Source organism: Varanus komodoensis, unplaced genomic scaffold (assembly GCF_004798865.1).
Source record: "Varanus komodoensis strain SLA01 unplaced genomic scaffold, ASM479886v1 scaffold15, whole genome shotgun sequence".
In the NCBI taxonomy this organism is placed as follows: Eukaryota; Metazoa; Chordata; class Lepidosauria; order Squamata; family Varanidae; genus Varanus; species Varanus komodoensis.
In genome coordinates, this window is record NW_025335440.1 from 419,617 (window position 1) to 433,463 (window position 13,847).

Below are 13,847 nucleotides of genomic sequence, written 5' to 3' on the forward strand. Positions count from 1 at the left end.
AAAGCTTTCATGGCCAGTAATGAATCAGGAAGTCCTGATTGAGTCACCTTTGCTAAGCTGCAAAGGCAGGGGCCTGCAGCCGGATGGGTGACCACATGTGGAAGCAGAGCAGGGGGTTGGACGGCCCCTTCCAGCTGTTCTAAGTCAGTGATTGGAAGCCACCGTCTCCTCCCAACTGCCTCCCCCTCCATCTTGTCTCTTTGCATCTCAGCTTTCCCCTGAGGCATGGCTTTCTGTAGTGTGTGGAGTGGGACTCTGGTAATCTGAGATTCGTGTAGTCCCAACGCCCCCTTGGTGACTTTGGGCCAATTGCAAGCTCGCAGCCCAGCCCGCCTCACAGGGTTGTTGAGAAGATAAGATTGAGAGGAGGAGGAGGAGAGTTATGTAAGCTGCCTTGGAAGGTAAAGGGCAGGGTATGAATAAAATAAATCTGTCTGGGATCATGGCTCCCGAGAAATTAAAACATTCCGTTTCAGCCTCAGCTCTACCACTGGACACAGTGAGAAGTGCTTCCAGCAGTGGCAGCTTGTAAGTGTCACGAAGGGACAGCAGCTTCTTTCATTTATAATTTTACTGCCTGGAAAAGGGGGAAGGCTTGTGGGGCTGGCTGGCTGCAGGACCAAGGCGCCTTTGAGCATGACACGGCTTGGCTTGGCTGGGATGGTGCTGGGGAAGGATGACGGAAGGCGCCCCTTGCTGCTGTGCCTGGCAGGGGTGCCGTTGAGTGGCTCTCCCTCAAAAAGGAGGCGAACTCGGTGACTGGCGGCTCCCACTGGTGGTTCAGGTAGAGGCTCTGCACAGATGCAAGGCAGCCTGCTTGTGAGCACCCGAGGCCAAATAGAGAACAGCGCTTAGACGTTCTGCCAGGCGGTGGTCCTGTGAAAAAGCCAACATGGCGATGGCAGGAGAGGCGCATGTGCTGCCAGCACCGCGAATTCTGGTGCGAGAGACGGGAATCCAGGCTCCAGTGCGCAGCACCGAGTAAAAAGCTGCCACCCGTCGAAGGAGGGCCGCCTTCAAAGGCTTGTGCTGCAGCGTCTTGGGGTGCATTGCACACGCTTCCACTCAGCTCAGTGGTGGGTGCCCAGGTTTGCACGCTGAAGATTCAGGCTCTGCCATCTCTGAACGGGATCAGATAAACCCTCCGACATGTTGGAAAGCCACTGCCAGCCAGACATGACAAGCCTGGGCTTGGTGAGTGAGTAACCAAGCTGCGGCTTCCCTGTGAAACCCACGGCAGAAAGGAGCTGGATGCGAGGCCCCCTCGGCACTGAAGCTCAGCAGGGCCAGGGCCCAGCACCCGGCTTGCTTTTCTTGCTGGGCTCGAGGAGGAGGGGGGAGAGCCTTCTAAGTCTTGGTTTCCTTGCAAGAGGAGAAAAACAGAGATCTAGACATAACATTAGGACGATGGATGGATGGATGGCTACCCTTGAGCTGGCTACCGGCTCTGCTGGCGCACTCCCTGAGCCCCCAGTTTTGACACTTCCCCACAACTGGGGAATGTCTGGATCAGCGCATCACACATGGTCGTGTGGGGCTGCTTTTGAGGGCCCTTTGGCAAATCCAACCAGCACGGAATACAGCCGCTACAGTCTCAACCAGGGCTTGGCAATTTAAGCAGGCATCGGTGCCTTGGAGTACTTGCACTGGTTATTTATTTATTTATTTATTTATTTTTCAATTTATATCCTGCCTTTTTCCTACAAAGGGCTCAAGGCAGCTTACATCATTCTCCTCCTCCATCTTACCCTCACAACAACAACCCTGTGAGGTAGGTTGGGCTGAGAGTCTGTGACTGGCCCAAAGCCACCCAGTTGGCTCCATGGCTGAGCGGGGACTCGAACCCACATCGTCTGAGTCCCAGTCCCATGCTCTTAACCACTACACCACACTGGCTCTCTAGCAGTTGTTTCTGGGTACAGTTTAAGGTGTTGTGCATGAAGCTCTCTGAATGGCTTGGGATTTTAAGGGCTGCCTGCTCTCACATGAGGCCGACTGTCTCCAGCTCTACTGAGACCAACTCTGGGTAATTGGCTGCAAAGCTCCAAATGCCCCCCTCCATGTGAGGGCCAACCCTTCAAGAAGTTCTGCAGCACTTTCGGGACCCCCACCCCTGCCTTCATCTTCCCACTTGTTGCTGGGAAAGGCCAGTGGTGACTTTAGTCCTGTCCTCTTCTCTCTGCCACCACATTTTATAGCTAAGGCAGAGGAGCTGGGCTTTTCTCATGGTTGCGTTTGGATGCTAGAATGCCCTCCCTTCTTTTGCCAAGCACTAATGTTAAATTTTAGGAACCACAAAAATGTCCTTGGTTCAGGCTTTTGGCTTTTCTGCTTGGTTTCTTTTCTGGTGGATGGGGACAGTTAACGTTTAATTGTTCAATTGCGAACGGAGTGCGTGGGAAGACGCCGGGGCACGCACATCTAGGTGTGCGCTGCAGCCTGGTGAAGCAGAGTGGCAAGATAGCAACATTTTTAAACCACTAAATACTTAAGCCTCTAGAATTTGGGGCGGGGGGCATCTAGGCAGGGGTGTCATCTGCAGGGGCTCATGCGTCTTGACTGCCCCTTTCCTGTCGATCTGTGGCTCTCAGCCTCACGCAGCTGGATCAGGCGTGGCATCTGCTGCTTTCTAGGAACTGGGGAACAGCTTTTAAGGTCCAGCAGCAGCATGGGGCCTCTTTGCCTTTACTAACCGAAGAAGAGACTGAAACTGAAGAGAGGTGCCCTGGCAGCTGAGGCTCTCACTGCAGCGCAGGGCAGCTGCTCGGGCTTGCACGATCTGTTTCAATTCTGCCTGGAACTGGGCAGCAACCTGCCAATTGTGGGTGTTTTGCCCTCACTGAATTTGGTGCTCTGAAGCTAAAAGTGGCCCTGACTCCCTGAAGCTACAACCTGGTGCTGAAAAGAGGCGCAGCAGGACATGGACTAGGATCTGCAGAGCAGGGGCCGTCGGGATTCTGTGATCCGTCCCTTTCACAGAGAAAGGGAACCTGGCTTCCCGCTGCCCCAGTGTTCTCTCGGTAGCCTAAATGGAGGCGAGAAGTTTTTAGTTGCTGCTCTTGTGGCGACAGATAGGAGCCAATTCGCCCGTAGATCTCAGCCCACCTTATTTGCCCACCCTGAGCCTGCCTGTCTCTCAGAGCTTGCCTCTGGAATCTGGGAGCCACGCAAGCAGCCTTTCCTTGAGCTGCACGGGTTTCAGCCTCTTGGCAAAAACTTAGGCTTTCCCGGCTCACATCAGAAGGGGCCTTTTGGCTCTTCTGAAGGCGGGGGGGGGGGGGAGTCCTCTCACACCTTTGCCCAGCCTCAACTGATTGGTGCCCTCCCACAGGTTCCGGCACCCGAGCAGTGGCCTGGTGGAACGACGTGTTGCTACTGCAAGGTGGCTTGGAAAGACTTTCTCTGTAGGGAGCCTCTGAGGTACATGCTGCCTTTGGGCATGCCCAAGAGGCCAGGCCACTGCCCCAAGGCCCAGAACAGGGAAAGCTGGACCTAGGAAAGGGTGGGAGGTGGAGGATGCAGCCGTGGGGAAGCCGGCTGACGAGGGCAGCTGCTGGCCCTTTGCTGAAGATATGAAAGAGGTCAACCACGCAGTTAGTTTTCCGCACTGGCTCCCAGTCTGTTGGATCCAAGGAGCAGCTCTTGCCTTTGGTGCTAGCTGTGCAGGGCTTGGCGCCAGGTAAATGCTGAGATTGCTTCTCTCTTGGGCACCCACAGCAGGGCTTGCACTGACGTGCCGTCCCAGCCGTTCCACACTGGGGAGCCGGGGGTTGGGGGGATGGCTCTGATGCTTATTTACTCAGGCTTGCCCAGGAGCTCTCTGTCTTTTCAGCCTTTTTATTTCAGAGGTGGTCACACTCACAATGCTTTGAGGTTCCCCTCTTAAGCATGACTTAAATCTGGGCCCAGCCATTTTGGAAGGGGTTGCCTGAAATAGCTTTATCAGATACCACTGGGCTAGATGGTGTTGTCTCCTGGATTGTCCCCTCGGGGTCAACCTCCCAGAGGGAAGTCAGTCGCTGCCCCACCTTGCCATCCTGGAGTGAAAGGGGCAGGCTTCAGCAGCGCTTGGCCTGCCACATGGGGGCAGGTCCTGCGGGGAAGGCCAAGCGAGGCCCATGCGGCGGATGGTCCCCTTCCAGCTTCCCGGGTGCAGCCAGGGGGCAGCGCTGCAAGGCCTGGCCTGAAACCCACACCCTCACCCTCGTGATGCAGCAGGATGCGCACTGCCCAAACACGCCCACCCCCCTCCCCTCCCCCACCCCGGCTGGAGTCTGGGATGAAGGTTGAGCCAACAAATACTGGCAAAGGTTGGGCAACCACTCTAACCATGCTGCAGGCCCACAAGGCGGGTGGCGGCTCTGCTGGGGGGTGACTGGAGAGCATTAGCTGGTGCAGAAGCAGCTATGAGGCAACCGGCTGGTCACCCCAAATGCCAGAAGTTGCATCCAGTCCAGATCCACCAGTCCTGGTTGAGTGTGAATCACACCGTTTTGATTACAGTTTGAAGCAATGGCTGGTGGTCCTGAACGAGCCAGAAGGGTGCTTCCCGTTCTTACTGCTATTAAAACACGAATCCTATAGGCATCTAAGCCTAACGTTCGTTCCGGTTTAGGGAGGGCGGATCTTAGTAAAACATCAAACTAGAGAATACAAATAAGGGGGTTTGATCCTGGTTCAGTTCTACTTCCTGTCAACACTTTTAGTGGGACTACTTGAAGTAGTACTGAATCTGGACCCAACCATTTCATCTTTTTAAAGCGGTACCGATAAAATTTGGGAGTTGGTTAGCCATGATGCATTCTCTCTGGGCCTTTCTACCTTGCAGCTCAAGGTGTTTGGAAATGAGGTCGTTGTTTAATTTATATAATTTCTATACTGCCCAACAGCCGAAGCTCTCTGGGCAGTTCGCAACACAGGGAGGCGGCCCTGGGGGCAGTGTGTCTCTCTGTGCCTGCACTGCTCCAGAGGGCAAGGCCTGGAAGGCGCGAGGCATGAAATGTAGCCCATCCCAACATATTTGGAAAAAGTTGGGAGGAAACGTGTACACACCTTGTAGCAAAGACAAAACTCTCCCAGGTGGGCAGGACAGGCCTGGAGGAGACCAGGAGAGAAGAACCGAGGGACAGGAGGGCAAATGTGCCACAAACCAGGGGGTGGCAGCTCACGGACTCCTCGAATAGTAGGGTCAAAGGGTCCATGAAGGCCACTGGGTCGCAGCCCCTGCTGTGGCGGGACACCACGTCACACCATCCCAGTTCTGGCCAGCAAGCCCCACCTCTCCCACTCTCTCCCACGAGTGGCTGCTCCTCTCCAAAGACCAGACGCACCGCAAAAGAGCCTGCTCCGCACAGGACAGCTGCGAAGGCTGATGAAGCTGCAAGCGGCTCAGATCCCTGCATGGACCCACACGGGAAAAGTCGCAGGCCCCACAGCCGGGGCTTGCTGAGAGCACCCCCCCAGCCCCCCTAGGCAAGAAAAGCAGGACTTCCCTTGCACGCTGTAGCAATTCAGCCTGCTGGGAGGATGCGAGATGGCTGCCGCACATCCCTGGCCAGATCACGGCCCGGGGGTGGCTTCTCTGCCACTGCGCTGCCGCCTCCCAGAGCAATTTCAAGACTGGCAGCAAGCGCCTCGCCTGGCCCATCAGAGGGACCCTGCTCCGCAGCCCCATCCAGACCCAGCACCTTCATGGCTGCTGCCCGCCAAGCAGCCAGCTGGCCGCCTCATCTCAGGTGCGGAGACATCTGGGTGCGGCCGGCCCACCGTGGGCCTGGCAGAGCCAGTACTTACTCAGCACAATGGGGGCGCTCAGATTTATGCAGGGGGAGACAGATGAGGTATCCAATGTATGCTTCATTCGAGGGAGCTGTAGGGAAAGACGACCCGGCAAGGGCTTTCAACGGAGCTGGGTCCTTCCGCAGGTGCTCACCGCAACAAGTTGCTCCAAAGGCGCTGCCATTCCCAGCTCATGGAAGCCTTGCGGGATGGAGAAGCCCTCATTTCCCGAGCGATGTCACTGTGGGGAGGCCAACTGTGCCTGGAACAGCCCATCCTGGCTAACTTGGGACCACAACCCCCAGCATCTGATCGGCCACGCTAGCTAGGACTGGGGGCACCCAGTTGGGGAGGTCACCCAAGGCAGAGGCACTGCGAGTGCTACCAACGAGCCTCCAGCTCACTCAACAACACGGGACAGAGCCAGGCGTTCACTGCCAAGTCCTGTTGCTCTTGGGCCCAAATCTGGAGGCACACCCATGGTGGTGCGATGGTGCTCAAGGCTGCTGGCGAGCGGCTGCATTTGCACGCTGCAGCCTGTAGAAAAGATGGAAGTTCCCAAGTTAGCTGCTGCTGCTGCTGCACACGTCAGACATCCAAAATCCTCACCCTGCCACAGGGCCCATGTTGCTAACAGCATCAGTGCAGGCGAGTGTCTAGCCCATCTTAATGCACAGCACTCTTAATTTTGGACACATGAAGCAAGAATACATCTAGATGGCTCCTTCCCTGACAAAATCATAGTTCCGGCAGATGCTCCAGCATGGCTGTGTGGAGGGAGATCCAGGAATGCAGCTCTTAAGAATTTTATTTCACCACCTGGACATTCACTGCCCCCAATATTGCATTCCCTGAATTAAAAAGGGCCCAAGTCCAATGATAAAGGGGGGTCACCATTTATTCCTTTCAAATGTTACAATAAGACCCATACAACCTTTATTTAAGAGTTAGAAAATCGCAGATCAGAAGTTGGGTCATTAAAAAATTATTTACAAAGACAAGAAAACAAAAATGGAAGTCACAGCATACAGCCAGCACTCTCCCAACCTCATCTCCCACCCCCACCCACCATGTGCCCACCCCCCCAAAATAAACCCAAGATCTTCTCCCTCTGAAGTCAAATTAAACACAGTGGACTCACAAGCTTTATGGTTTAAAGCCAGGAGCAAGACATTGTAAAAAACTAACCAGATTAGCTTTTAAACGGTTGGTTTGTATAAAAAGCACAAAATACTTTTAAATGAAGTCAGAACCCGGAATGTAAACTGAGAGATAAAAGAATATCCGTTTTGAAGAACGGTCAATTGCTGGTTTATTGGACTTTTTGAAAAAAAGCTGCTTTGAGGATTAGTAGAAATAGAAGATCTGAGAGACCAGAACTTGGTGTTAATATTTGGAGTCTCATTAAACTGACCAAGTTCCAGTTTCTGTCCAGGAACAAGATTCCTGCATAGCTTTAAGGAGGACTTAGGAAGGCCTGCTCCGAGCGGTGGCCGTGGCTGCGGTGAGGACCCAGTGTCCAGGTGGCGGCTCCCGCGTCTTTCCTGAACCGCATCACGGGGAAGGGCAACCCTGGAGTGAAAAAGCGTGTCAGTTCAGCAATAAACTGGGGGCGGGGGAGGAGATGGTGTCTGTGGCTCTGTGTGCGCATGCCAGGCAGCAGGTCCGTGGGGTTCCCGGGAGGAGGAGGATGGCACAAAAAGTTCACTCTGCAAGGCAGGCGGCCTCGGGCAGGTCCTACTCTTCCTTCTGCTCGGCAGCCCCAGGTGTGGGGCTGGGCTCTGCCTCGGTGGCTTTGGATGCCTCCTCGGGCTTTGCGTCCTCCTGGCTGCCGCTGGCCGGGGCCTGCTGCTGCTGTTGCTGCTCCTCCTCCACTCGCCCCTCGTCCCCCTCCTCCCGCTTGACTGCCGCTTCTTGCTGACCCTCCTCTGGAGCTGTGGCCGCTGCGCCAAGTGGGGCGGCCGGCTTTCCTTCAGGGGTTTCCTCTTTGGTCATGCCAGCCTGCTCCGACTCCTCTGTGGCGCAAGCGGGATTCTCCTCGCCCTTGGCCTCCGCTTTCACTGGCTCCTCACTGGGAGAGGACGCAGCAGAGGTGTCCCCTGCCTCCTTCTTGGCCTTCCGGAAGGAGATGCCGCTCAGCTTGAAGGGCTTCTTGAACGAGAACTTCTTCTTCTTCTTCGGGGTCTCCTTGGAAGCCGCAGCGCCAGGAGCTCCCTCGGACTGGGCCTCTCCACCTTCAGCCACGGGCGCAGGCTCGATGGCGTCGCCACCACCCGCCTCAGCCGTGGCCTCCTGCTGAACTGGCTCCGCCGATCCGTTGCCATTGAGGGAACTGGCCTCTCCATCAGCTTTTGGTGACACATCCCCATTTATTTTCACATGGCCATTCTCCTGCTGAAAGAAACAGAATGCGCCGTTACTGCACTTGCTCGGTTTCCCTTGAAACTGTTTTCAGACCCATTTGTCTGTCATACATCCTTGGATCCAGCCTACTAGCTAAGTTTCTTCCCCTTGTTCCTACTGAAAAACATGTATGCACCAGCACCTAAACAAACGAATCGGGATAATGCATATCCCTTTTTGATCGTCTCTCCCATTTTACAATTTTCCAGCACAAGTTTGAACAAGAGGAACCAGAGAACTGTGAGTCGTTTGCTGCTAAGGCAGTGTGTATGTCACCGGCCAATCCCACATGCTCTCGTTCGGGGGCAACTCCCACCGACTCAGTCAACGCAACATGCTTGCGATCTGGCTGCAAACACCAACGATTTCAACCAAGGGTTCACTTCCACTATCCGCAGGCTACACCTGGCAGCAGTATGAACCTGTTACTCCTCTTGCCTACCCCGTCGCGCAAAGGAAGCGGCCGATCCAAAGCTCTCCGTCCGAGCGCGGCTTCCTCCCATCCGGCCAGCCACGGCAGGGACGGCGCCCCGTCCCACTCGGCCACACGGGGGCGCCGACACGCCAACAGCGTCTCCCGGCGCAGGGCGGTCCCCTGGGCGCAGGCAGCCAACAATGCGCTCCGCGAGCCGTTACCGCCCGCGCACGGAGGTGGTGCGGCCAGCTAGGGCTCCCCACAGGCACGAAAAGAGGCCCCCGCGGTGGGCGACCGGCTACAGCCCCTCTTCCCTGTGCAGGAAGCTCCTACTGGATTTTCCCGTCCGACAGGCGGAGCTGGCGAGAAACCGGGGCGAGGCGCGAGAAATCCGTTCGCAAGCACTCCCCCACTTCAGCGAGCACGCGCGGGGGGCTGACCCCCCCCGCGGGCTGGAGCGACGCTTTCCTCCCCGCCCAGCACTGCACCAAGATCGCGGCCCAGATCCAGTCGACCGTTTCGATGCACGAGACGGCGGGGCGGGGCGCGGCGCGGCGCGGCGCGGCGGGGGGTTCTGTACCGACTGGGCCGCTTCGAAATACACGCGCCCCGTGTCGGTTTCTGATTGCAGGGAAGGGCGGCGGCTCTTTTCTTTACATTCGCTTAGCTCCCCCTCGACTCACACGTGCTAAGCACGGCTGAGCGACCGCGCCCCCCTCCGCTTCAGGCATCCCCCAGGGGGCAGCGCTTTTGCGCCCCTCGCTCGAGGAATGCGGCGCGACGCAGCCCGCTCCGCCGGATCCGTCCTTTGTTTCCTCTGCAAGCCGCCCCGCCGCCGCGGGAGGGAGGGAGGGAGCGTGGGGGAGAAGGGGTCTCCGCCACTTCCGCCGATGAGGGGCGCCAAACAAAGGCGAGGAGGAGCGCCCATTCACACGAGCGGCCGCAGAGAAAAGCCGCACTCGCGCAAGCGGGAGGGAACGCGACAGGTCGCGAACAAAGGAGGCAGGCGAGCTCCGCAGCTGCAGACACCGCCGCCGCCGCCGCCTGCAAAGCGCACACGCGGCCAGAGTCGGGCGCGGCCAGAAAGGCGACCCCCCCACCTCGTCCAGCCTGCCCCACCAAGGCGGCGGCGGGCGGCCTCAGCAAGAGCCGCGGCTGCCCCCCTCCGCCGGCGGCCCCACCGCCGGGGAAAGGGACCCACCTGGCCGTTGGACTTGGAGGGCGAGGCGTCGCCGGCGGCGGCCTCCTGGGCGATCACGTCCCCCTTGCCGGCCTTGGAGCTGTGGCTTCCCATGCTGCGCCCCGGGCGAGCGGCTCACGTCCAACACGGAGGGCGGGGGGGGGCGTGCGCGAGGCGATCCTAGGGCGGGGGCCCCGCCGCCTCGAGGGAGCTGCTGGCCAAGGCCAAGGCCACGCTCGAAAGGCGAGGCGTCGTCGGGGGGCGCTGTCGCTGGACGGGTCCGGCCCGGCACCGCGCTGCCTCACGCCGCCCTGCCAAACGCGCCGCGCGCCGCCGGACTGAGCGGGCGCGCCGGAGTGCAGCCTAATAAGGCGCCGAGGCGGGGGCGGGGCCGGCCATTTAAACCCCCGCCCAATGGGAGGCAGGGCCTGGCCTGGGCTGGGCCGGGCCGGGGGCTCCCCCTCGTCCCTCGTCCCTCCCCGCCAGGGCCCAAGTCCAGCGGCCCGGGCGGGGGCTGGCCCGGCCCGGCCCGGGCGGGGGTCGCTGGGGAAAGCTCGGGACGCGGCGCACTGTCGATGTTTTTGCCTCCCCGGCAGGAGCACATGCAGAGTGCGTTTCTTTCTCCGCGGCTGCTTGCCTTTGCTGCGCTTTCATCGGGATTTAGGTGATACCTCGCAGCCGCCGCGTCCTATGCAGGACTTTTACTCGGGAGTAAATCGCTTTTGTTGGGCGGGGCCCGCTCGCAGGTAAGGGTGCATGAAGCTTGCGGTGCGAGTCTCCTGGCGTGGGCCTTCTGCAGGATCGGCGCCGTCCCAGACGTGCTCACCAAGGAGCGGGTGCTGCGGATTCCAGTTGGCCTTACTCCCAGGAAAGGATCCACAGGATACGGCATAAGCGTGCGTCCTGTGCCTGGGGGCTTCCACAGAGCACCCGCCGAGTCCACTGGGGCTCCCTTCCCAGCACATACAACTGCAGCCAAAGCGACCATCAACTCTAATTTAAACCTCTGAAATATTCCAAGTGCAAAACCACTAATGTCATCAACCAAAATATGGCAGTGTGATTTTTTAAGAACCTGTTTTTGTTTCGATTGGCCTTTGGGTGCTTCCTGAGGGCTCCCATCCGGAGGCCTCGTTTGCTTTAGATTTCCCTTGGTAAGAGAAACGATAGAAGTTGAGGGAAGATACTGGGGGGGGGGGCAATCAGGGGGAGAGGGTGATGCCTGAACCCCACAGTGTTTCAGGAAGGAGGCCTGGCGCCAGTGCTTGAAAAGCCTCACCAGGAAGGCTCCCGGGGCCTGAGAGTTGTCCTCCTGGAGGGGCTTGGCTTGCCAGGTGCAGCGATGTTCTTGTGAACAGGCCCCTCCCGCAGGAAGGCAGCGGTCGAGCAGAAAGTCCCAGTGCCGCCCAGGCAGGGCAGGGCTGCCAGAAGCCCCGTCAGCCTGCATTAGCCTTTCCAACATATCCCCAGATGTATTGGCCTACAACTCCCATCATCCCCATCCAGCATAGGGTAATCCACCTCTGGAGGGTAACAGTGGGGTGGCCACTGTAGCCAGTGAGTCAGTTATCAGCCCAGTAGTGGAGCACCAGGGAAGGAATTTTAATAATATCAATAATGTTAATAATAAGCTTACACAGTCACTTTTCCTTCCGTCCGTCCGTCCTTCCTTCCTTCCTTCCTTCCTTCTTCTTTTTCTTTAGTTATGAATTGTTGCTTATGCTGTGTTATTATTGAATGTTTTAATTGTATTTTAACCAGTAGGTATGGGGATTTCTGCCCCCTGACCCAGGAGTACACCTTGGAGAGCAGGGCTCAGGTGGGACACGGCCCTGCGGGCTTCCAAGCTTACACAGTCACTTTTCCTTCCGTCCGTCCGTCCTTCCTTCCTTCCTTCCTTCCTTCTTCTTTTTCTTTAGTTATGAATTGTTGCTTATGCTGTGTTATTATTGAATGTTTTAATTGTATTTTAACCAGTAGGTATGGGGATTTCTGCCCCCTGACCCAGGAGTACACCTTGGAGAGCAGGGCTCAGGTGGGACACGGCCCTGCGGGCTTCCAGTCATGAGCAGCACTGGTGGCCCCCTGCCTTCTCCGCTGCACCATTCCGGCTGCAGCCCAGCCTTCTCCTGGTCCAGGCCTGCGAGTGGCGGAACAACATGTCTGACGCAGATGCCCTGCCACTGATATGCCCGGCCGGCTGGGCCAAGGAGCCAGTTCTTCTTGTAGGCTGAGGACAGTGGCTCTGCTCCGCTTGCCGGTGGGGCAGAAGCTCCGTCCTGGGGGGACATGATGGGTGGACGTGTTCAAACGGAGCGCGAGGTGGCCTTCCTGATAATGGCGGAGCCCAAGTGCTCATCCGTTGGAGGGAGATTCAGGGTGCATAAAAGGAAGGTGTTTTTCATGCAGCACACAGCTGACCGAAGGCGTTCTAATGATGGCCACCGGTCTAACCGCAGAAGGGACACACTTTTCGAGAAGGCTGACAATGACTGCCAGTCCTGATGGCCAAGTACTGCCAGAGTCCACGTGCCCCAGGTGCCAGGGAGCCAGGACGGAAAGTCCTGTGGCACTCTTGACTCCCCTTGGCCACCGAGCACACTGAACGCTGGACCCTTGTCTCCTCCAGCCCGGCTCTTCTAATGTCCTTGTCTTCATCCAGGGTCAAAATGGCATGAAAATGACTGGAGACCAGGGAAGCCCGGATACTGAGCTGATGCTGGTCCAGTTGCCAACCCTCACCTACCTCACAGGCTTGCCTGGGGGTAAGCTGTTTGAGCAGAGGGTGGGGGACCCTGTCAGGGAGTCTAGATGGAGCGTCAGTGACTGGCCAGAGTCACCCAGGGAGCTTCAGGGCATCCACATGTATCCTATTTTTAAAAAGACTTCCCACCTTTCCGTGTAAAAGCCATGACAAATACAATCTAGCTGCAGCATCCAAAGGTTTCGAGGTTATAGTGCAATTTTTTGCATGCCAACTCGGGAGTCAGTGCTACTGAGGTTAATGGGACTTGCTCCCAGAGAAGCATACAGGCGATTGCGGCTTATCTAGCCTTTAGAAGGATTAGAAAAATTCCTGGAGGGTCTCTAGCTTCATCATTCTGGGACAAACAGGGTAAGAGCCACCTGCTGTGTGCCCTGCCTTACCGGGGCCTCTGACTGGCTGCCCTTGGGAGCGTCCTGCTGAGCTGAGGGGACTTGAGCCTTTGTCCAGCAAAGCCATTGTTGGGCCCCTGTTAGACTTTCTTGGCATTCTGTGCTGGGCCTCTGAAAAGTTGCTAAGAATTCACACGTTTTTGCATGATGATCAACCCAGCTGTATGACCTTCAATAAAGAATGTGCGCTGTTCTATTTTCTACCCCAGAATGTGTGAAAAGTACAGAGCTTAGTGGGAGTTTTAGGCCTGGTTTGGAGAAGACAAGGGGACGTGACCTAATCACAGTTCAGTTGCTTGACTTCTTGGTGGAAGCTGAGTCAAGCTCGCATGCATCCCAAGCACTGTTGTGCACATTGCAACACAACATCCTGCCTCCCGGGCGAGTGGCGATTCAGGGGCAAAACATCTTAGTGGGGAGAGCTGGCGATCAGTTGCTCTTCTGGCCTCCAACCACATCGCTTTCTCCTTTGGAAGACTTCCTCCGTGGCCACTGCCATGTAAACCTTCCCAGGATCAAGGCCAGCCTATGAAACAGCAAACAATTAACTGTTGGTGTGCTTGATTCAATCCCGAGGTCATATTTTGTCTCCCTTGCTGGAATAAACCCATCTGTGTCCATTAAATTGTTCCTCTCATCATTGCTATAGACTTGTCTCTAGGGTCTTTCCCCAATTGCTCTGCATTGCTGTCAGAGGGGCCCACTCAAAACTTGCTATCCCTGGAGGGCAAGGATGCTTTAGGTGCCACACCAGCACCTGGGACATGGCGTCCGGCCACGAAGCCCCCTCCTCCAGGCCATTGGGCGTTTGGGGCATACGATGGGCTCACCTGCTAGCTCTGCTGGCGTGTGCACCGCAGGACCGAGGCTGTGTTTGGAACAGCCCACGAGGGCTGGGGCCCTGGATCTTTCCTT

General features: G+C 57.0%; 1 protein-coding gene across 2 annotated transcripts; it reads right to left on the reverse strand.

The window, feature by feature from the left end:
- Positions 1-6,658: 6,658 nt before the first annotated feature.
- Positions 6,659-9,903, reverse strand: MARCKSL1 (MARCKS like 1). Of its 2 annotated transcripts, none has more exons than XM_044424962.1 (2): positions 9,798-9,903; positions 6,659-8,169 (listed from the first exon to the last, which is right to left on the reverse strand). In XM_044424962.1, exons 1-2 carry the CDS (start codon positions 9,888-9,890, stop codon positions 7,516-7,518), a joined length of 747 nt encoding a protein of 248 aa, XP_044280897.1. In that variant the 5' UTR covers positions 9,891-9,903; the 3' UTR covers positions 6,659-7,515. The 2 variants fall into 2 exon arrangements, with proteins under 2 accessions (XP_044280897.1, XP_044280896.1); XM_044424961.1 differs by having other exon boundaries at positions 6,659-8,172.
- Positions 9,904-13,847: the final 3,944 nt, after the last annotated feature.